Source organism: Brachyhypopomus gauderio, unplaced genomic scaffold, assembly GCF_052324685.1.
Source record: "Brachyhypopomus gauderio isolate BG-103 unplaced genomic scaffold, BGAUD_0.2 sc65, whole genome shotgun sequence".
Lineage (NCBI taxonomy): Eukaryota > Metazoa > Chordata > Actinopteri > Gymnotiformes > Hypopomidae > Brachyhypopomus > Brachyhypopomus gauderio.
In genome coordinates this window covers 1,191,538-1,215,999 of record NW_027506886.1, presented here as the reverse complement: position 1 = coordinate 1,215,999, position 24,462 = coordinate 1,191,538, and the positions used below count along the sequence as shown (strand labels likewise).

The following is a 24,462-nucleotide window of genomic DNA, read 5'->3' as shown; positions in this document are numbered from 1 at the left end:
AGTTAGATGGTGTAGAAGGTAACAGTGCAGGCTGCACCTACTGTAAGAGCTGGATTAGAGTTAAAAGATCCAGGCTCATCGAGGTAGGGCAGATTGTTTTCTCTCTTCATGTTAATGTTTATGCTTTGTGCAAATACTGAGGGAGGATATTTGGATGAGATGTAAATGCACATGGTGGTGTCTCAGCAGCTGAGAAAGCTGATCCTTTCGCTGATTTATAAAGTAACATTTTGTTTAATTTAAAACTTCAGTTATAGCTAATGCATAGTCTTGAAACTGATTTTAATATTTTATTATTAACTTTCAATATGTACTGCTGTTACATCGGAGAGATTATAATAAGATGTGTTATAAAAATACATTAAAATCAAGCATAGTCTATTATTAAACTTATTTATTATTTATACATTTGTTTATTTATTTATAAGTAAAACTGGAATAATTAAAACTAGAAAATGTTAAGCTCCTTACAGTGTTATGTGTTCTGAAGAGCAGTGCGTTAAAAATAGCATGTACTGGTACAGGCAGGACTTTGCTCTTTTTAGTTCATTTATGAATGTTTTATTGATAGGCATTGCTATGTCAGGTTAATGCTCTAACTGTCTCTCACTGGACAAACCAAAGACCTGTGGTGGTTCAAAACTACATATGTAAATCAATAAGTAGTTGATTTGCTGATTCAAATAGACCATGGTCTAATTGGATATGTACAACTGTACATTTCTGTTTTAGTAGGCTATATTACATGACTGTCTAAATGGAATTATTGAATCTTTGAACGCTGTGTGACAACAAAGACACGAAACACAAAAGCAAGAAAAACACTGATATTGACCAGGACACAAATGGTGAAGTGGCTGCAATTGATCACCTGATTGGTCCTGAACTGCCTCGAGTAATCATGGACACAGCATGTGCTCCTGCCGTCTGCACCCCACCCTTCTTTCCACCACCGCCCCCACCCTCGCTCCCCCCCGTGAGGACTATTTTGCCCTTACTTGTCCGGTGTTGACTCAGGGAGAACTGTTGCCCCATACGGGAACACCCACTGTGGACAAAGAGCTTTCCAATGACATCAGGAAACTTCCTTTACCTGGAGTGTGGTGTGCCTGAACTATATCGGGCGTGTATACATCCGAAAGCACTCAGTGGAAAAGTCGGGAGAGGAGAAGAACTGTCTGAAGAGGCAAAAAAGTTTGTCTCTATCGCCACAGCAGTTAGACGCCAAGTCTGGGAACCGCCACCTTCAGCACTAGTAAGACTCGTCTTTTACAAAGGTAATATGACACCTCACAATAATGCTTTTCTGAAAGGCGCGGGGAAGCGTAGATATGAAGATATTACTGAGAACTGCACGGGCAAACACGAATGCTCGGGTGTAGATCCGGACTTAGATCTATGCGATGCTGGGGTCGGTTTCCTGAATTGGGTCAGGTTTTCACCTCAGGGGCTTCGGCACAAGGAAACACTACCCCTCACCTGAGAGCAGCGAATGGAGAGAGGGCTGGGAACATGGAGAGATGAAAAGAGGGAGAGGAGAATCAGGTTCTGGTCAGCCAGAACTCTCTGGTCAAGGAGATTCCTTTTTTTGGACAGCCATTCAGAGCCAGCATGCTGTCACGCGCGTCCTAGCACGAGGCTGTGTTTTCAGTCATTCCGCTCTGGGCAGAATAACATCTAGTGGAACTCGTCTTGCACCCCAGGCTAAACCGTGAAGCAGGCGCCCATAAATTAGACGTTAACCTGTGTACTTAGACAGGGAACACGCCTCCGTTTATTCTTCTTCAAAGATTTACAGTGTGTTTTATTATCCTCGCTGTCCGAGACAGAGTGGAGATTGCCGGGTTGGGAAATCCGTGCAGGCTTCCGCAGACCCTCCTCTGAAAATTACCGGTCGTTTCTGCGCAACTCATTGAAAGCCCAGTGTTAAAACTAAATTTTAAATCCTTTCTTGCATGCGCTTGTGTGTGTGTGTGTGTGTGTGTGTGTGTGTGTGTGTGTGTGTTGCATTGTGAGATGCAACAGGAACCGGTCGGTTGAAAAGTAGTGAAAAGGCCTATTGTGTTTTCCATCCCTCGTGCCAAAAAGCAACTTGGGGGTTAGAGAAAACCACCTGTTGATTCATCAGCGAACATCTGCTTATGTAATGGCACTTTTCTATTACGTAGCCACCAGGCAGAATAAAGGCCATGTACATTCTAACCTGACTTTGTTCTCAAGTATTTTAAGTCATTTCTTATCTCATTACCATATGTGTGATCTTGCCAACACATATTTGTTGTTACGATAAAGGCCCCATAGGAGAATAAGAGCTCCATATTTTAGCTCCAAGAGCACTTTAGATACAGCAAAAACCTATCTAACCTTATTTATTCTGTGGAAATTACAAACCATTATCATTAGTGGTGTGAGTGATGCAAGCTGTACTAACACTAAATACTGCATAAAAGTACATGAGAAAACCTTGAAAGCAAGTAGCACTTTTGCATATTTCATGAGTTGCACGTCTCGCTCAACTGTCAGAACGACTGTGGTCCGCCACATCTACCCAGCCTCACTGCCAGCCGTTCAAGGCAAACTGGCTCTTTTTTTTCAGTAACGGGATGAACACTATCGAAGAGGAACGCATTTTCTCCCTATTTATGGCTGTATATTTTCACTTATGTACATAGACATTTTAAAAGCTGTGTTTGTTATTTTTGGCCACTACATATTGTGAAGTGTTGTTTTGCAGTTCTTTTTTTTTTTGGCTGAAGCTCTGATCTCTTTTTGTGTTGTGTTGTTTGTGTGCTCTTTGAAGGTGTGACAAGACCATCTGTCATTGTTAAAAAATGTATGAAAGGATAACATGAGGTCATGGTAAAATGAAAATGCCTCATCAAAATGTTGTTTTTGTTGGGGGCTGGGCCCTGAGATGTCTCCTCTATGGGGAATCTGCCCACAGGTTGTCGTATCAGTGTGACCACCAAACAAGATAACCCAGATGTCTGCTTCTCTTGCATACAGCAAAGTCCTTGCTGGTTAAGTGTGGTAATTTAAATCCCGGCTAGACCATGTGCATGTAAACAAGGACCCAGAAGTGAAGGATGCACTTCAAAATAACTGTCCAACGTTAAGGAACTGATGGTAAACATTTGCATGTACATCTGTGTATCTGTCAGCACTCCAGTTGGCTTGACACACAAAAGCTTTTGTCTGTGTTCTAGAGGTTGATTTAGAGCGGAGTCAGGCAGGAGGAAGGATCAGGCAGGAGCTTTTGTGTTACACCGTACCTACTTACCTTCCTTAGAAACACAGTGTTCTCCTCATGTAATACTTGTCAGTAGTTTAGATTTTGCTTTCTCCTCTTCACACTTGTTACAAAAACTTTAGGACTGCAATTCCTGTCCTCATCTGTTAATATAAACTAACACTTGTGTCTGAGGGTGGTGTGGTGGTTAGCACTGTGGCCTCACAGCAAGGGGATCTGGGTTTGATTTATATTCCAGGATTTTCTGTGTGGAGTTTGCATGTTCTACCTGTGCTTGCGTTTTCCCCCATGTACTCCAGTTTCCTCTGGTTAGGTTGACTGGTCACTGTAAATTGCCTGAAGTTGTGTGTGTTGGCCATGCGATGGACTGGCGACCTGCCCATGGTGTGCCCTGTGCCTTTGCCCGATGATGCTGGGATTGTGCCCCCCTGTGACTCTGACTGGTGGGATAAAGCAGTAAAGATAATGGAGGGAACCTGCATGTGGTTTTCATTGATGTGTTCAAACCAAAATATCATTCTCTGCAAATCAGTAAATGTTCTCTGTAGAACAGCTGGGTTTATCTTCAGAGTATAACTCAATTAGTCTGCTATGGATTGCTTAGTTCTGCGAATGGGGTTTTCAACTTGCCATTGGTTTGCTATTAGTACTGACTTCATATCCTGTTTCTACCTCTGAGGGGAATCAGTAGGAACCAGACATATTTGTCATGTTTTGTGTGGAAACCCATCAGTTGACAGCAATTTGGATATTCAGGTGGTTTCCCCACGTACTGTCCTGTATGTTGCCTGTAGCCAGGTGTTGGATTTTGCTAACATGTCTGGTCGTGTGGCCCTCAGGCCTGAACTTGTCTCAGCCTTTACCAGCAGCTGCTTGGAAGCAACACTGTCCCATTGTTCTGAAACTAGGAGGTGGTTAAGTTTTTGTCTAAGCCACAGCACCTTGCTGTAAGCCCTTCATGGTTTTGTCAGTTTAGAAAGCAGTACGTCAAGTGTGTGTGTGTGTGTGTGTGTGTGTGTGTGTGTGTGTGTGTGTGTGACGTAATTTTGATTTCAAAAGTGGGGGGGACATGGATTCGTCGCTATTTAAATATATGGTTTTAACCGTAAAAACTGTGGGGGGGGGACCAAAACCGGCGATGCTACTTTGACATCTTGCCTAATGCTACATTGAGCAGTTCAAAAATTAGCCCTTTAGCCAACTGCAAACACATATACAAACAAAAAAAAAACAGGGACCAGAAGGCACACACTGCTTCAGAACATCTGTGCATCTCTACATTTACTTTCCAGAATGTGAACTTGAGGTGACCATATTACAACGGTCAAAAATCCAGAACGAACGAATAAAGTTAAATCACATCCACACTCGAACATGTAACTAAGCAACAGCAGTGTCAGGAAAGCACTAGATCCTCACAAACTGCCTTAAGGTTAAGATCGCAATGCCTTCTAGCTGGTGACCTTTTCTTGAGTAGGCATGTAGTGAATAACACGCTCAACACTGTCCTGTGCTGCATGCTAGGTTTTTGTGCAGTGTGTCAGAAGTGTCAGAGGGTAGGCTGGCACTGACTTCATTTGAGTTATTTGAGTTGCTCAAGCGTGAAACTATGTTTGCACTTCTCTGCGTGCTTCTTAGGAAATTGTGCTTATTCTGGTGTGAAATGCCGCACTGAGTCATCACATGCGTCTGTTTGTGTTTATGTGTTAGTATCTGTTTACATTTATAAATCTATATCTGGCAGATATTCATTTGCAGATAGCTTTGCACAAATATATCAAACATTTGTTTAAAGAAGTCACAGCAAGTGCTTCTGGTTATCCTCTCTTTACGGTTTTCTATGTGCTGGAATTTACTTTTGAGATGTCTTTTAGAGAATTTATGACATAGTTCGTATCAACATGGTTGTATAAAAGAGAGCATTCGTGTTAACATATTAAATAAAATAAGCATTTCATTGGCTTTTTTGACTGTGGATCTGCTGAGATGTTCTTGAAACTCCATATAATGGTGTGCATTTGAATGACCTAATCTGTCTTTGCACTGTGTCTTCAGGTCCCTTCTCACTCCACCTTGCCTCAGTACTGAGCACCTGCCCGAGGGCCAAAATAAGTGGGGGAACCCACACAGGACGTTCTTCACATTATCACTATCATCAGTCATACTTCCACCCAGACATCCTGCCCCCCTCCCAGACACTCTAAACTCAACATCACTCCTGTGTCACCGGGAACATGGATGAAACGTCTGCTGTATTTTTGGCATCGCTCAGTCTGATGGAGACCTGAGATGCAACAACTTCTGTCCAGGTCTGGATTTTTCCGTAGAACCAACAGCATTCTGTGGATATCTGGCATCTAAGGGACCTGCCGGATCAAAGTGGGACAAGACCATAAATAACTTTGGACTTTGGTTATACACATTTACTTTTCCAAGGTGAAGGAAACTGAACACTATGGATACAGTCTCTTTAAATGCATCTCTGAAATCTGGAGGGCAGACTGTAAGCACAGACTCTCCCAGTCTGTCTATGAAATCCTTAGCCTTCACCAGTGACACAGACTCTTTCCGGAGCCAACACTCGAACTCCTTCCTGTCTGCCAACTTCATCAATGTTGGTAAGTCAATAGGCTTTAAGAGCCAAAACCTTAATATTGAGAAGCTGTTGCAGGCCAGAGGTTATGCTGTGCTGCTTTTTGTATACAAAAATTTTCTTATTTGACGTAACAAGGGGGCAGTCCTTGACTTGACTGACAGGTTGAGATTGTGGTTAATTGTGTTGGGAATCAGTTGAAGGACAAGAAAGGTATGTAATAACGTCCTCCATTAAAAATAAATCCAAACACGTTTGCTTGCTCTGTGGCACATGAGGTATCATCTCACCACATCATCCATTTTCCCATGTGTCATTGTCAGGATTACCTCCACATGTGATCAGACCTGTTTTAGTGCCCTCTTATTGTACACTACAGATTTAGTGTCCTGTTATAATTAAAGCTTTCAAAGCCTGCACAGATACCAACCATTAAAATAATTGTCACACCTCATCATAACACTGGAATGGCCTGGAGCTAATGACCAAACTATCTGGCATACATTTATGCTAACATATGATAATAGAAGACAGTAATGGGCAATTATTGTTAATGACGTTCTGGTGAAATGGATGTGGTAGTCTGATGGAACGCTCATCCTGATGACTTTGTTCACCATCTCCATATAGCGGCCTACAATATATTGTCGTGCTGTGTCAGACTGTTAAGAATACAAACCTGCAGCGCCTTCTTGACATCATATATAACATATTACATGCACCTTGTGTTCATGGAGGCACAATTTGTTCAAAGCCAGAAAATATATAATTTATATAATTTATAAATGTAAGTTTGGACTTAAACCTGTTTATACTAGATAGAGATGCATAATCTGACTAAACACTTAGCACTTTTGTAAGTCGCTCTGGATAAGAGCGTCTGCTAAATGCCGTAAATGTAAATGTAAATGTATTCATCATAGAGATTGTGGTAGAGATTATATTTTTTCACCATGTTGTTACAAGTCATCCAATCACGCAACCCCTTTTAACCTGTTGAATGATTTCTCAGGCCAGAGCTACTTAATAGAGCCTTCCAGGACGCCTGGTCTAGTCATGTTCTTGTAGTGCCCCAATCTTTGGTTGAATTCCAGCTACCCCCACACCTGAAGCCAAGGTTCAATAGCTCTTATAGAGATTACCTGACTGAAATGTTCAGGCAAAAATGTGGCCTGGCTGGTAATCTTCCAAGACTGAAAGCGGTTACTGCCTTAGGATTTCTTGTGGTCAGAAGGGTCCTAGCAGTGACAAATATTGACAGATGATTCTAGACCACAATGAACAACCTGTGCGTGTGGCATGGTTGCACACTGCCAGAAAGGCGAGTGTTTGTTGTAGGCCTATTCTGTCACTGCCATGGCGTTTATTCTTATTAGACGTTTCCAGAATGGCACCGTTTGGAATGTCAATTCACATGATGGGCCCACGTTGCTGTCGTTTTATCTGGATACATACTGACAATCACAGAATAATAAATTACCCCATATTTCACGGCTCTGGTCCTGTCAGGGTCACCAGTTTTTATAGACACCGTTCATAGTTCTTATATAGACTCTTATAGGCCTCTAATAGACTTGTCGTTACACCTAGTCGTTGTAATTTAATTTAGCGTCACACAAAGGAATCTCGCCTTGTTTCGATTCCGACTGCCGCGCTGGCGTCTCTCCAAACACGGTCTGACAGGACGTGGCCCGACACGTGCTGCAGATACGGTCTAAAGACCCAAAAACCCCAGCGTGATTGATTCCAGTACAGTTTCTTCATCAGCTCCTACTCATGGGCTGAGTAATTAGGCCACAACACATCTGTTAGTGACGTGTTCTGGAAGATCCTAAACGCTCTGCCAGCCTTCCACGGTTGCGAAAATCCTGGGTGAATATTTGGCCGCCAAGGTTGCGGGAAAGTCTTGGTTTAAATGTGTTTGTATGAGGTGGCCTCAAGCACACACAACTGTGGTCGAGAAAAACCTTTTAGTGATGTCAGTGCGGCTAGCCACTTTCAGTGATGGTGTTGGCTGGGAGCTAATGCGAGACATGCTGTTTCTGAGAAGCAGTTTCACACCTTATCTAACAGCTTTTCACACAGTAGAATTACAAGGCATGTGAGCAAAGGTCTTGCTTCCATTCTAAATTGTATAGTCGACAATAGGAGAAACTCTAATAGTTTACACATACAACGTAAAAATTCATTTTATTTCAGTCATCTTTACCATAGGCTCAGTTTATCTTGTTTGGTTTATTCGACTCCCATCGACAAGTCTCCAGTAGAGGGCAGAATTTGTTCCTTTTTTGCATATGACACGCCACTCACTGTCACCAGTATAATTATACTGTATATTTTTGAAAAGTGTAATTATCTAATCCCAAAGGCACATATTATTACATTATAGAACATATGTTCATGTTTCAAATTTTATTGCATCATTTTAGTCAAGAGTCACTCTAAACTAGCTTTATGCTTTATTTTTTTGAAACCCAAATCCTAAATCACATTACGTGTCTATGTGTCTGGAATACTGACCATCACACATATGACTACCTAAATTTGAACTTTCTTTCAGACAGCGAATGTAAACACTAATACAGAATAAGCTATAATATGCACCAATATACTTCAATTGTATTTAGCCGGTACATTTATTGCAATTATTCTGCAGCTTCGTTTTTTTAGATCTTTAAATGGACATCAAAAATGAGAAATATGCAACTGTAGTATTCAGTATTAAAAGTTAAAATATGTTAGAACTTTTTTAATTACACCGATTGACTGAATCACGTGACAGAACTTTACGCTTATACTGAACAGAACATGACGGTAGTTTACTGCCCGCCCTCCGTTAGTGACGTCATCCTCTCGCACATCCGTCTATTTCTGCAGAGGCGTATCACGCATTGATTTTGTTGATTACACTGGGACGTTACCTCGACCACTTGCTAAACTGCAATCTGCGAATGTTCGGTTACTTGTACCCTGGAGAGTACGAACAATCTTTACGCTAAAATTAAACAGCTAATTTCCACTCACCTTTATCTAATCTCATCCGTCATTGTGACTGCTGAGCTCCCCAGCCTTTTAGTTTAAACACCGCTTTGGCGCACGTGCTTGTAAACAGCCATATAACGGCGCGAGGTTGGTGTACATTATGCCTATTTTTTCTCCTCAGTGAAAGACTATAGCATCATACAGTATGCTCACACTCAGCGGGATAGGTAAACACCGGTCTACAGGCGAGAGGAGGCCTGGCTGCTTTGAGTCCCTTTGAGATCACCAGGTCAAATATTGTATTTCTTTATAGGAAAAAGGCTGTTATTCATTTTAGCTCCAAGAAAGTATTGGTACATCACTAATTCTCCCAGCTACTCTCAAACTGTAGCATAATGTGTTGCTTTCAAAAGACAATAGTAATAAAGTGGTAGCCTAGTAACTCTGTGGGAATGGCTCTGTTAGTTAAAAAGTTATGCTCCATTCAAGTTATGCTCCATTCAAAGGTGTGCTTCACCCCGTCATTGCTCAGGATGTAATGCAGAGATGTGCACTGCTTTCTGAAGTCCTACTGTTTCATGACTTCATGTGGAGATGCACCTCCACATCTCTGTCTCCACTGGGCCGTATCCTCAGGCAAAGATATAGGACTGCAGCCTTGCCTAGGTGGGGTTCACAGGGAGGAGTGAATGAAACAGACCTCTCACCAGAGATGTTGCTGTTGCACAATTAATTCAAGACCGGTTCTGATCGTCTGTGAGTGTAGCAAACGTACAAAATGCCCTTTTAGTAAGGGCGGGTGCTGATTGGTGGAGCCCTGTTGCAATCTGTATATGTCTGATGCTTCTGAGATCAGGGGACATTTCAGCACGGTCCACGTCATGTAGTGTCTAGTTCTGCCTCCTCTTCCTCACTCCATGCCTTAACCTGAACTATAACACTGAACCCATTTTGTCCCCTCGCAAGTCCTGAATAAAAAAAAAACAAGGTTTTACTTTTGAGAACCTTTTTATGCATATATGTTTTGTAGAACATATTTTTATGTTATAAAATATAACAAAACAAAAAAAGTAAATAAATAAATTTTAAAAAGAAGCTATTAGAAAGTTTCTTCTTTATTATTCATTGCTTTACTTTGTGATTTGGTAAACAGCTGTGGGTGTTAAAGGGGAGCTTGGATGTGAGAGGATACAGCTAGCAGTGATATTGTATTCTGATGATATGCAGCCAGGTGCCGGAGGCTAACCCAGTATCTGCTGCGCACTGCCTTTTTCAATATTTCATACAGAGCAACGCGCTCCTCTGTCGTCCTGCTATATTGATTATCCAATAGGCCAAAAGAGATTATGCTTCTTTTTTCAAAGGTTATTGGCTTGTTTTTACTGGCGCAGGACTGTGCGTTAAAAGTGTTGCGAGCGTGTTTCGTTTCATCTTTGCCGCGTTTATGGTTGGTATGTGCATGCACGTTTGGATCCAGAGGACAGGACAGCATATGACTAGATTACAGTCATTGGTAAAGCATTCTGAACATGTGCGGAGCTGCTGTGCATTCTTGTAAAAATCAATATCCCAGTATGATGAGAGGGAGTCGACTTTCACCCGCTTCATACATAAGTCATCAAACTAAAATATGGACCAGTTATTTGATTGGCAGGGTTAACTCTTGCACTTGCATGTACAACAGCGCATACAAATGCTTCATCAAGTCCAAACCCGGACCCCCTGCTCAGTTTTAATTGAGCTCAGTGTTCCATTTTCATGTCTTGTTAATTGATTTTTCTTTTCTCCCTCAGTGTGAAAAACATGCGACACAACTGCTTCGTGCAGACGTGTTAATGGGGCTTCATGCGTGTGCGTGTGTACTGTTTTTGTTTCTACCATGTGCTTGCGAGCTTTGGGAGAAGACCATTAGGTCTTATCGGTTAAAGCAGATGTTTACAGCCGTGATGGCGCGTCGTCGTAAATGCGGCCTTGGTTGTGGCCAGGCTCATGCTCATGCTCATGCTACTATCAGGTGGCAGCATCAGGCCGATGTGCTGTATTGGCTGCGGGGATTGGGGGTGTGAGGGTGTGAGGGGGCGGGGTTGGTCAGGTGGTACTGGTGTAGATTCACAGCCAGCGGGCCTGAAACTGGAACCACTGGTTCGTGGTGCAGAGCAGCAAAAACACTAGTGCACAGAAAAGCGAAGACGGGGAGCCGTGCCATTGCTGTGCTCCAAAGCGCTTTGACTTTAATGTCTCACTTTTGCAACGAATGTTCTCCAAACGCGACATTGAGGTTCTTTCTTTGGCATTTTGATAGGCAGCTGAGTTGGATGCCACTGTGTTTTATAAGGGAATGTAAAAACACATCCCAGCCTCAGACACTTTGACTTCATGTAAAAATACATCCCAGCCTCAGTCACGTAAAGACAAGGTGTTCAAGGTAGGTATGCATAAGAGTGGCTCATTTAGTAGAAAGCAACTGAACCATTGACTTTAGCATCTAAAGTGTTTATTGCCAGTTTACCTTATTACCTGCATGTTCCAGTTTGACCTCCAATACCAGTGTTCGGTGACAGCAGGTGACTCAGTATCTCCAATTACTGGTGGTAGACTTTCACTTAAACCTGCATTTGTGATGATGGGGCTGTAGCATGATCATTAACCAGACCTGCTACGATGAGAATCTGATGTTCATTCTGGGATAAAGAGACCAGAGGCTTAACCCCTAACATCTAACCCCTTTAGGGACACAGCGCAATGTAATCCATCTCATCTCTGAGAATTTTAACACCACAAATGGAATATCCACACCTTCAATTTATACTTAAAATAATATACTTTTATGACTGGCCTCCCTGAGTGACCAGCCCTTCACATAACTTATTTAGTGAAGTTTACTGTGTATGTCAGTACCACTGGGAGGTGAAGACACCAGCTGTCTCTCATTACTGCTTGGTCATGTGGCAGTGTTGACATGTGTTGAGGTGCTGAGCGACGCCGGTCATTATTCTGACAAGCAGCTGTTTCAGGGTTCACTGCAACCCATTAACAGTTGCCCTCCCCAACTGACCACACTCTCGTGTTCTGAGAAAGTTCTGCCAAAGATTGGGCCACTTTCCTCACACTCAAACACTCATATTCCTCATTCCTCATATAATCATTCAATCTCCATAGATAAACATTTGCCTTTGAAAGGATCATACCGAAGAGCTCAGTAAGTCAATTAAAAGTTTTTCTCAAGTCAGTACGTGAAATCTCTGCTCTGATAGGTCTGCTCCGGTCAACTGCAATTATTTTGAAATGCAAGCGTGCAGGACCCAACAGCAGCTCAGCCATGAAGCATGAACACATGCAAAGACATGATGTGCATGTCTGGGTTTGTCAGGAGATCGCCCCCTACTGGACGCCAGAGTGCCACAGTGTGATGAGGGGATGATGGTCTGGGCTTGCTGTTCAGGATTTGGGCTAGGCATGATAGTTTCACTGAAGTACTGTAATGTTACATACAGTATACAAAAAACATTTGAAGCAAATACTGTATATCCTTCCAACTTCCAGTTAGGCTAACCATCAAGGTAGAAACAACTCTGCCGGTTAACAGTCTGGCTAACCAAAGTTTTGTAATGGGATGTCGTGCAACTTCAAATAAGTGATCATCAGGTGTCCACATGCTTTTGGCCATCCAGTGTATTTCACTGAGTGAAAAAAACCCTCACATCCAGGGACCAAACTGTGTAATTTATCCTTGAGAAATTTAAAACACATTATTGTCTTTATATATGGACGTAATTATGCTTGAGTGCTGTTTTCCTCTAAGTGGAACCGTCGGTATTTGACTCTGTGGTGTTTTATCCTCATTACCATAGCAGCGGGTTGTGTGCCGGTGTGGGAGACACCCGAGACGTGTGATTAGGACGCTCTCGCTCTTGGCGGCTGCGATACACGAGCGGCGTGACTCAGCGAGGCTAAGAGGGCTTTCTTCACACAGCGTAACGGCAGGCAGAGTGCGGCCCATCGCAGCCCTCGCGGGAGAAGCTGATTCAAGCTTCATCACAGCTCGCTTCTCCGTTATTTTGAATGCTTCGCCGCCTAAAGGAGACAAGATAATGTGCATCTAGTCACCGCTGAAAGAAGCTTAGATTTACTGGAATGAAACAATGCTCCAAAAAACCATACTCATGAGTTTTTCCCTCTTCTCCAGAGCTAGTGTTCTCCCAGTCTTTTGTCATTGTTAGGTGCGTAGAGATTTATAAAAACCTGTCATGACCTGAAAGGAACGAGTGAAGTCTCAAAGCAATGCTGCACCTGGTCCTATTGCTGCTGACAATGAAGAAAAGTGGATGAACAAAGTTTACACAAGGTACATAAAGCTTACCATACCCATAACCTTTAGCAGCATTAGCCTCCTGGAAGAAGTTTGTCTCTTAAAGCTATGGGTTTAAGAACCGGTGCTTTGGGAGAAGGCGCAGGAACAGTGTGTACCACTGTGGATTATCTCAGATATGAGCTATGAGTAGAAGGCATTACGGTATCCTTTGAGGAAAGAACACTGAAGGTGGAAAAGTTGCCGACGTATCCCTCAGATTCCTTCTAAAGGGTCATTTAAGAATGAAATGAAAGAATTCCCATGTAGTTTTCTTGCAGAGCCTCGGCGTAAGCATAATTCACACGTTTCAAAAGCTGTAATGAAACATATTATTTATCCCTCCGTTGAGACCACTCATCAGTGAAAGATGCTATAGGAAGAAAAGCTGCAGCAGGCTGTCCAGGGAGCGTCTCTTTAATGAGCACAAAGAGGGACCAACCCAACCAGGGAATTTTAGCCTAGCCATAGTTGAGCGAATTTATGCTGCACAGAAAAATGGATGCTGCACAGCTCCATAGCTCAAAGCATATATATCTGTGTGTGTGTGTGTGTGTGTGTGTGTGTGTGTGTGTGTGTGTGTGTGTGTGTGTGTGTGTTGAGCCACACACACATGTGGAGACAGGGATGGGCTACCTTGCAAGCATGTGGACAATTTGTCTTTGAGCTGACCTAGATGTTTCCTCCCACTTCACACGGCTGCTTCCCAATGTGCTCCACGTAGCCCGAGCTTTCTGCTTTCCTCTGTGCTCTCCCGGGCTCCCACATGAAAATGCGAACTCCTTTCAGCCCGTCTCAAAGGTCCCTCCCTCGCGAGGGCGCCTCGTCCTCCTGCGTGCTCGTTAGGGGTCTCGGCCTGGATTTCTTTAAAGCTGCTTTTAGGCACGTCGATTGTAAGAAGCTCCGTGCAAAACGAAAAATTGAATTGAATTGATTTTCGGCCACAGCTAACAAAACCAGCGCTCTCAAGTTAATTTGCTCGTCATGCAGAGGGGGTGTGACCGAACACTGGGCCTCCGGAAAAACAGTTATCACCTTTAAGTGCTTCGCCAGGATAACCAGAATCATTAATTACCTCAGAAGGTTAACGAGCCTGAGCAAACGCAATCCAGGTGTTCCCGTGAACTACGGCCCGGCCAGCAGCCCACCAGGGCTTTGCCTCGCGGGCCGTCGATGTGCTTCGCCAAGCACGACTCTCTTCCACCCTCAGGCCAAGTGTATCCACGTAGTGTTGCCATGGTGGCGGCGGCTGACATCGTTGGACCGTCAACGTCAGAGTGATTGAAGGAAAAAGGGGAGAGGCCACAACACATGAGAACCATGGTGACCTTTACAGTCATGGTGACCTTTACAGTCATGGTGACCTTTCTAACAGCAACTACAGGACAGCAAGATCTCGCATTCTGTGACTCTTTACATCATGGAATAACCCCCCCCCCACCAAATGAAGAAGATTGTTGGAGTTCTTACATACCTTAAATATGCTGCCTACTGAGGTACCTTATTTTGGTAATATACTTCCACATGCATGGCAATCCCATGATGCAGTGCAGCAATTGAAAATAGAAGTGATGTCAGTGGTGCAACTAGAGGAATGAAATGAAGGAATGAAAGCAATCTGTAGTATTTTACTAGTTTTCATGTCAGGACCACAAATAGCTTTTCGTTTGCAATTTTAAGTTTTTCAATAACCATTTTACAGTTCTAGGTACATCAGGGGATTAGCATGTTAACATTAGCCTTGAGCTATTGTTTTTAATAGCAAACTGGCAAATAAATATGTAGTTTAGCAAGCGATGGGCTTCTGTGGTGCTCTTGCTAAATGTTATTAATGAAGTTATTAACACTGGGTACACTCTGCTGTATGCGTTTGTAAGTAAGTGGTTTTTAGATGCCTATAAAGTTGTTTGGCAACAAGGCAGGTATTGAGGTAGGATGCAGGTATTGAGACAGACAATCAAGCTTTTTTAAATAAAATCTTATTATGCTTGCACAGTGCAGTTTTTCTATTTGTGACTAACGGTTTTCACAGTGTTTGTGTTTTCACAGTGTAGTTCTTTACAGTGGTAAAACCTATAGGCAATTTATTAGTGTTCATATTTATAATAAAACTAGACACCACTATCTTTATGAACCATGCAGGAATATAATTTCATGATAAAGCAACGTTGAACTGTTCCTTTAAATGAATTCACAAAGAATTCACAGAGAATTTCTTTTTCTGCACTCTCAGGTATTTAAATATTTAGTTATTATCAGAACTTATTCATTATGGAATGTTCTACTGCTGTATAATTTTTTTTAAGGCATGCAGTGTACAGCTAGGATTACCTTGAGGCAATAAAGGTGTCATTTATTCATCCATTCACTTATTCATTAATTAATTTATTCATTTGTTCTTCTCCTCGCCACAACACTTCTACAAAGTCAGTAAAACAGTTGTGTTGACACGAAAGCCAGCCAGCGGTTCACATCCAAGTCACGTCCAACAGCGATGAATAAATGATTTTACCCAGTGTGTGGACTTAGCAAGATCAAGGCTCATCAAGGCCGAACTTGTGCAGAAGTATAAATACGGAACGGGGGGGAATCGCCTGAGTTCTGAAACGCTGCCACGGGTTCCAGGATCTGTGTGCACAGAAGTGCATGGGGCATAACTGCCGGCGATGCGCTGCAAACATGCCTCGCGTTGACCTTGTTAGGCGCCGCGTTGTGAGGAGCCTCGCGATCAGTCCCGAGGGTGCGCGCGCTGATGCGGCGGTAACGACATGCACCGAGATGAGCATCAAAGGGACCACGCGAGCAAATAACGCGGTGGGGGGGGGAAACTTCAGCCGCGGCCACCGTTTCTCCTTCGCGTTGTTCTGCGATGCTAAATTGTTCCTAGGGGACCCGTCGGCACTGTCTACCGGTGGTGGAGGAACAGGCCAGGATTCGTGCTGTGAAAATAGCACTGCCTATTAGAGCAGTACTGCCTACCCACTGGGCAACAACTGGTTAGATCCATGTCGTTTCACTGGCATCTGTCCATGGGCTCCAAGGTGAAGTTGGTATCGTGGGTGGAAAACAGTGTGTGTTGGGAATAGCTTCTAATGTGTGATTTCATATGGTGAATTGACTGACAACGCATCATAACATTGCTTTAGGTCAGAACCAGTAACAAGGTAATGTTTATCTGGAAATGGGTTTGTAATAGAATGGATTAGTAAGGAACAGAGTCCCTGTAACATAGAAGATCCTATGTGACTTTCTCACTTCCATATGTTTTCCTCCCTTGTCTTCTCACACTTCAGTCATGTTATCTTGCCAGGTGTACAAACACACACTCGCGAGCAGGAGGAAAAAACTCCATTCTCAAGGGTCACCCGGTGCGTTCTCCAGGATGAAGAATGCCTGGAGGTTGGTTCTTTGCGCTGCCGCTGTGGAAATAAGGTTATAGTTCTAGTGTTGGCTGACAGGCTGTTTGGGCCGGCAGGGAGCATCTGTGGGGCGCTCCTTCATCAACATGGAGTGTCCAAATAAATGTATTCGGCAAAAGTGCGGTGAAAGGAGGAGCCCGTGAGGCTGAGCGATTGCGCTGGAGTTGCGATCAGAGGTTAGAGAATGGCTGAGCGGAGACCCTGCTATTAGAGTAAACATGCATCCGTACACAGCATTCTGGAGAGACCGAGACAGAAACACAGATATTGACAGGTAGACGAGCAGAGAGAGAAAGACAGACTGACAGACAACTGGGTCAGGGGGGCGGGGGGGGGGGGGGGTTAAATGTCACGTCACCTAATAAACAGTCCGCACGTAAACACACAAACATCTCTGCATCTCCCCTTCACTTCTCAAGGCTCATTCTCTCCCTCTGCTTGTTTCATCCCTCTCTCTTCTGTCATTCGTATTTTTTCAGTCCTGTCTTCAAGTCTCTCTTGCGCTTCTCTCACTCCCCCTGTCCCTCACAGTGTTCCTCCCTCCTTCCAGCCCTCACACTCTCCTTCTCCTCCCTGTCCTGCTCTGCTCGCGGCTCTTTCCTCTCTTTCATTTCCAGCTGTTGTCTTCTTTCATATTTAAAGCAATTTTCCTCTGCTTTGTTCATTCATCTTTCTCCTTTGCTGATTCCAAACCTCTCAACATTCCATCATTTCTGAGCAGCTTTATATTTTCACACCTGTCCTTTTTTATTCACGCACACACACACACACACACACACACACACACACACACACACACACACACACACACACTCACACTCACACACACACACGCGCGCGCACGCGCACACGCACACACATACACACGCACAGTCTTCCTCACTCCCTTCTCAGTTGCACTACCCTCACTTGGTGTGAGCTGCGAGAGTTCTCTCTTTCTCACACACGCGCACACGCACGTGTGCCCTCTTCGCGCGCTGAAAACTTACGGAAGACGCAAGGAGCATGGAGCTGGCAGTACTGCCAGAGAAATACAGTAGGTCCTTCTCTTTGTGTGCCTAACTGTTTTTCTTAAGTTGCATGTGCTAGCATGCCTCCTAAGGTCTCTCGCGTTTAATTGGCACTTTTATTGCCTCTTGGGTGTGCTGCCGTAGCTCCGAGTCTCTCGCGGAGGTGTTGCTGGGAGCGACACGCTTACAGGCTTCTGAAGGAATGCCTTAGCAGTCACATGGCTGTTAATGCACGCTAATACGCGCGACCTGCCTTGGCGTCAAGCCACGCTAATGCGTATTCCTCCACGCGCTCGCCATGCCGTTCATCACAGGTGGTGCTTAACCCGGACCGGGGAAGTCGCATGGAACCCGAATCAGTCAGCGATTAGTCCGAGCTCAAGTCACTCAGCGTTTCGCCTTATTGGCAGCCGCGTGTCTGTCAGACACTTTCTTTTTGTTCCGCGTAATACCCATGCAGACCCCGTGAGCTGCGTAAAGCCGCGCGTTTTGTCACACACCTTTGAAGTGAGGTATTGGTGCCGCGCGCGCTGAAACAGCAGGGGAAAGAACACTTAGCCCTGCAGCTCCAGGCGGCTAATGAGCACTTCGTAATGAACTCCAGATCAGAGAGAGACTAGGGGAGCGTGCTCGGGATGAAGACTTGGGAGAGCCGGAGCAGTGATAGTGGAGTGTAATAGTGAGACAGATGCATCCGTGTAGAAGGTCTCTCCCGTTGGCACCCCTACACTCTTTAGCTAAAATGTGGGTCATTTTTTCCGTGACTGTTTCTTTAGCTGCGTCCAACTATTGGAAATGCGTGGTAATGAGGCTGTGAGGGGATTGCCAGCGAGAAAAGCTTTGGAGCAGAGCAGTCGACACTTTCTTTTGGCGAATAAACAGACACCGTTAGTCGCTTATGTGTAAAATGTAACAGCTGCTACAATTGTATTTCTTAACTTCCCTTTAAAAAGATTATTGTCTGATGCATATTGTGTTTAGCAATGTTTTTGCAAGACCAGTACTTGAAGATCAAAAATCATAATTTGGTTTTGGCCGCAGAACGCTGGCCAACAGTAGAAACAGATGAGATATTTGATGCAAGAGCAATGTAACTGAGGGAAATCCAATAAAGTTTTTGACATTTGATTCATCATCAGTGAGGAGCAGGAAGCTCGGCGGTTACATTGTATTTCTATTGATTTTTTTCCCCAGCTTCGCTTGTGTATAATACGGCGGTGAGAGAGTGGGGTAATCATTCGGTCATTTGAATGTGCTGTTCAGTGGGACTCATTCAGGTTTTGTCACAGTTAGACAAAAATTAAACAAATTAGAGGGCTGTGAATGAGAAATATTATGTGTATTCATAACAAAAAGCAAACAGCCATGGCTTTGGGAAGCCTGGATTATTAGTATTATATTAGTACGTTTACTGTAGGTGTGCTATTTTTTAAACTCCCATTTCAGCACCAGCTCGTGAGGACAGCTCCAGATGGCGAGCTTAAGGAAGACGTATGCTGGATCTTCAGTACAATAGCACTGTGCTGTTCATATACATACATTTGTACATATCAGTGAAGGTTCGTTTTATCACCCTTGAAAGTATCTGATCAAACGGGAGTGTAAATTGGTAACATAAAACCTGTGCTGTCCTAATTTAGAAAAATATTTCCTGTGCCCATTGCAGCTTCTTTTGTCACGGCGTCTTTCTGAGAACATGGCTGGCGTCAGAGTCGGCGAGGGAGGGCTTTGTTGTGGGAGAATGCAAGCTTCGAGCTTCGTGTGTTGATGAGAGAAAGCCACAAGATGAAAGGTGGTGTGCCACCCCACGGCGGGATGTGCCGCCCTTTATTTTTGGGGCATATCACAGCCAGTCTTTGCAAGCAGTGGATGTCTGAAACGCGTCTGAACTCCGCAGATTTGAGAATTCCCTGTATGTCTGATTCTACTGCTCTGTGGCACCGCAGTAGAAGGCAGAAGCTCTAGTTTCACATGGATGGCTGATCTAAAGAGTTACTTTTGATCACGGTGATCAGTTTTTTTTTTTTGTTTAATTGGTCCTTTTAAAAATACCCTATCAGTGTCACAGTGTCAAGAGTTACAAAGTAATGAAGTTTTATAGCTCGGTTCAGTTGTGTTTCTGTCGCCTGCAGTCTTTCACAGCCAACGGGGGAAGCTGTGCTGTCCAGATGTTCTTAGCAGTTATATAACGTTCTTTTCTACTGAACGTGTCTAACAGCACATCACTGATCTGCATCATTACAACAACCATCTGGCTAGCTGTCTTGCTTCCATTCAGACATCGCTGCCCCAGAAATATTTCTTTTTTTAATTAAACATGTAGCTCACTTGCCTAATTAGGCCTGAGTACATTTAATAATGCCGCTTTCCAAATGTAAAAAAAACACACTTTGATGCAAGAAAGGAGTGTTTGAATAAAATTCACAACTCTCAACTCTAAGCCTCAGCTTGAACTTCTTTTGCAAAACTGGCCACTTGTATGCTTTCAAACGTCTGTCATTTCAAAGACTTGTCCCAGTGCAAAGTCCTAAACACCTGTTGACCAATTCTTGGACAGATGTTTGGCTTCCATATTCATCCTCTCCCAACCATGTTGTTCATTTGTGTCGGCCCACGTCCACAGGCCTAAAGACTCGGGACGTCTGTGAGTGGCATGGAAGTAAAGCAATTAAAGCAGAGAAAGCTCTTAAGTGAGAAGCTCCATTAGAGCGGATGCTCCGCTCGAGCTCTGGCTACCCCCCCCCCCCCACCCTACCCTCCTCCGAGAGCTGGCAGATGAACCGAGTGCGCAGTCAGCCGTTCCTGCACTCTTTCTACGAGCGGCTAAATTACCTCTTTCTGGAGATCTTTCTTCAGTTTAAAATGCCATAAAAACTCGACAGAGGGGGGCCGATGCGACGCACTCCCCCCCCATTCTGAACGCCTACCGGTTATTCCTCTGCGAAGCTTAAGAGCTTTAAATGTTTCATGAGACCGTTGGCATAGTCGGGGAGGTAGACATTTACAATGGGTTTATCCTCTTTGATGCTGCAATATTTTCTAAAGCTAAGACATTTTGCAGGGCAAACATATGCTGCAGGATGTAAGTTACTGGTCAGTGACAGTTTTTGCTGCTCTATCCTTGAAGTCAGGAACAATGGATTTTAAATTAAAGGATGGTTATGATCTTAAGGTGCAGGAAGTCATGTTTAATGCAAGGGTATTTTCTTTTCAGTGTACCTAATCCTCTTCCCCCATTTAAAGTAATCATAAAGAATTGGAAAACGAGCAGTTTCTTGGTCAGATCTGTGTCACTATGTCATTTGTTCGTGCAGAAGAGAGATAACAAAAAATCTAGAGTTGATCCAAGAAGGAGCATTTGCATCTGGAGTTTTTCAACTGGAGATTAGTATGAACCAGCCATCAGAAAGCTGTCAGCAAAGCAGGCCGAAAAATCTGGAAAAATCGAATCAATCAGAGTATGGCCACAGGTTGATAAAAGAAGGACCTGTAGATGATAAGATGTCCTTTATTGCTCCCGCGGGGTCCTGTCGGGCCCAGCGTAGCCCCAACAGAGTAGCAATAACAAACAAGCATGATCGACAGCATACCGCCTCGGCTGTGAAATGTGGTCACATGGTCACATCCTGGCCCAGAAATGGCACACTTCTCTTATTTGAAGAGATGTTCAGAGACATCTTAAATGTTCAGAGACATCTCAGATCCCATCAAGAGTCTCCAAATTCAGTAAAGGATGAATCTTTTAGCATGTTCAAACTATCTGAAATGTACTACTACACCAACGCAATAGTTTCTCCATTAGCCAGGGAGTTTTCCTCTGTCCAGGTGGGTTATAAAAAATCCTAGACACAAAAGTCTTCAAAGCCAACAGAAAACGATTGCACTGCAATTGTGGCACGGCATGCCTGGGGAAGAGACCAAGTGCAGATGAAATCTATGAGATGTAGATTTTAGAAAGTCTTTATTCGTAAAGGATTTGCAGTACATGCGATTGTTTTTGGTTTTGTTCAGTCTAGTTATTTGCCCTTCACTGTAGTGGATCCATAGCTCTGAGCTGACAGATGGAAGGCAGTGGGTTTGATTGAGCAGAAAATTTCATCTTTTGCTCCAATTTGCGATCCCATACAAACCATGCTTTGAAATGATGTTAGTCTGTGTTAGATGTTAAATAGATTATAATGGTTGTTGTAGATTCAGAATCTTCACATAACCAGAGAAGACGTAACTTCACCTTTTAGCACTTCTTATGGCAAACATCTGCCATTTTTCCTGTTGGTTTGATTTAATCTCCTTCCACTGAATGGAAGTGACCCTGTTTGCTGTTGTTTGGAGTTGGCAGCTTGCAGGCATGCGTACCATAATCATCCTCGTGTTTGAGCCACGTTCATCTGGCAATCCTCCACCAGCCCTTTTAAATCAAGCGAATGTAATATGAATCCTCAGTTTCTTGAAGGCAGTCAAATTCCCTCAGTTTGGTCATTAATACATGATATTTAAATGACACCATAATTAGTTGATAATTGATTGATAATTGCCTCGATCTTTTTATTGATAAAAATATAATTAGACAATAAAATGGTTTTGGGGTGTGATGCAGAGTGCAGGGAAAGATCCCAGTGCCTTTTTCTCACCATTTGGCATTCACTTCCAGGTCACAGAACTCCTCCCTACCTCCAGCTCAGCAATGAATTTCATTCTTTTTAGTTTACACACACACACACACACACACACACACATACAAATGCACACACACCCAGATATCCACCCCTGTACACCTGCAGGACACCTGTAATGCCTACCTGCAAAAGCTGTGCAACACAGAGAAGTAGAACGTCCAAGATTCTACGATGATAGACATTCATGCTCCTCCATTTTGCTGCTCAGGTTTCAGTTTGGCTGCAACCACTCTATTGCAGCTACTTAAGCACTCATTATGCAGCATGCATTCTGGGTAATCACAAATTACCAGCACTGAACGAATTGAATTGCTGCTGATAGACATCCACTTAAAATATTTATTGGCAGACAGTGTACATTACATTATGTGAGTTGCAGAGGAAGTGATCTTGTAAGCACATTTATATGGAGGCTTCTGTGGTTTGTTTCAAAGTAACTAAGTCCTGGTTAAATCTGATCTTGCAAAGGACTCATAAAAGATAGGGAAAAGGAATATGCAGAAAATAATCTCTACAAACAGGCAACACTTTAGTACCTTCAGTACCTCCAGTGCTTCAGTACCTTCAGTACCTTCAGTGCCTCAGTACCTTCAGTACCTTCAGTGCTACAGTGCTTCAGTACCTTCAGTGCTTCAGTACCTTCAGTACCTTCAGTGCTACAGTGCTTCAGTACCTTCAGTACCTTCAGTGCTACAGTGCTTCATTACCTTCAGTGCTTCAGTACCTTCAGTACCTTCAGTACCTCCAGTGCTTCAGTACCTTCAGTGCTACAGTGCTTCAGTACCTTCAGTATCTTCAGTACCTTCATTGCTTCAGTACCTTCAGTACCTTCAGTGCTTCAGTGCTAGATTTGCTATATTGTGTGGTTATTGCTATATTATGTGGTTTTATAGCCCTATTGAATGTAATCAGTTGTTACACCCATGTACAGCAAATAGCGCAAACATGTGCAAGCCTAATTATATGTAAAAGAGTTTACAATAGTTATTCATTTTTGGTGCAACTCAGAGAAAATCAATTTCATTTTTAATAACAACACACAGCAGTTGTTGTTCGCAGCAGTTAAGTATTACCATAACCATACAGTATATTACCATAACCATACAGAGTATTGCCAGTACAAGAAATGCACCTGAGCACCTACATACAATATGTGTCTTTATGTTCTCCACAAAATAATGGTGTGTGAGCAAACTCTAACCCCCAAAATGGAAATATTGCAATTACGTAGCAAAAGCAGATGTAATCATCCCCTCTGCCACACTCGCACATTCTTCGCAATATTTTCCTCAAGTCAAGCTATTCTTTAAAGCATAGCAGGCTAATGAATTTCTCATTGCGTTCATGTGCATCCGATATACTCGCAGACAGACAAACATCATTTATGAGCTCTCTGCGTCTTAATCTGCCCCCACCAGGGGGCAACGTCCATGCTACACTCCTCTTTGTACCTGCGTAGACCTGCTCTGGCTCTGTCCAAAGGTCAAGGCCTATGCTTGTGTTGGAAAAGGTCAGGAAGCCCTTTGAAGGTGGACGCTTTGAGCTAAGATCAACGCAGCCTGCAGGTAACAGACGAAGCGTGCGTATAGCGCGGAGATCCTTTGAGGGTGGTGAAGGAAACCAGTGTTGATGGAGGACAGCGGTATGAGATGTGTTAATAAGTCTGTAATGGGAATGTATGGCTTAGCAGGGCGTGACTTTTATTAGCAAATATAGTCAGTGTGGGACTTTAAACTAGATGTGGGGAAATTGCAGTGTAGTTCTTGCTTTAGTATTAATGGAATGTTTTCTTTAAAAACTAATACAGAAAGATGAAAATAACGACTCTTTGCATAACATCCAGTCACCAAGATCCCCCCCCCCCCGATCACTCACCTATTACCTAAACTCCTAGATCAGTATTTTCCTGTATGATTGTGGATTATTGTGTATATTGTCTGATTGTCTGTCTGTTGCTGTCTATTTGTGATGCTGTATTGAATGATTGTCATGAATTGTCTGTAGTCTAAAGGTCTCTCGGTGGAGCCCTTTATATTATCCGGTATTTTCTGATCTTATTGGCTCTGAGTGGAATGGGAAAAAGAAGCTGACCTATTCAAAAACCTGTCCGTACGAAGCTGACCTTAATCTGACCCAAATTTCAGGACCCTTTTGATTTTGGCGCTGATTCGCATTGCTAACCGC

General features: G+C 43.4%; 1 protein-coding gene across 1 annotated transcript in view; it reads left to right on the top strand.

The window, feature by feature from the left end:
- The first annotated feature begins 453 nt into the window (after positions 1 to 453).
- plch2a (phospholipase C, eta 2a) overlaps positions 454 to 24,462 on the top strand; it is a 107,054-nt gene continuing 83,045 nt past the window's right edge. Inside the window, exons 1-2 of the mRNA XM_076988985.1 lie at positions 454 to 1,277; positions 5,306 to 5,868. Coding sequence (XP_076845100.1) covers positions 5,706 to 5,868 — 163 coding nt within the window. The 5' untranslated portion in view covers positions 454 to 1,277; positions 5,306 to 5,705. The remainder of the gene's footprint in view (positions 1,278 to 5,305; positions 5,869 to 24,462) is intronic.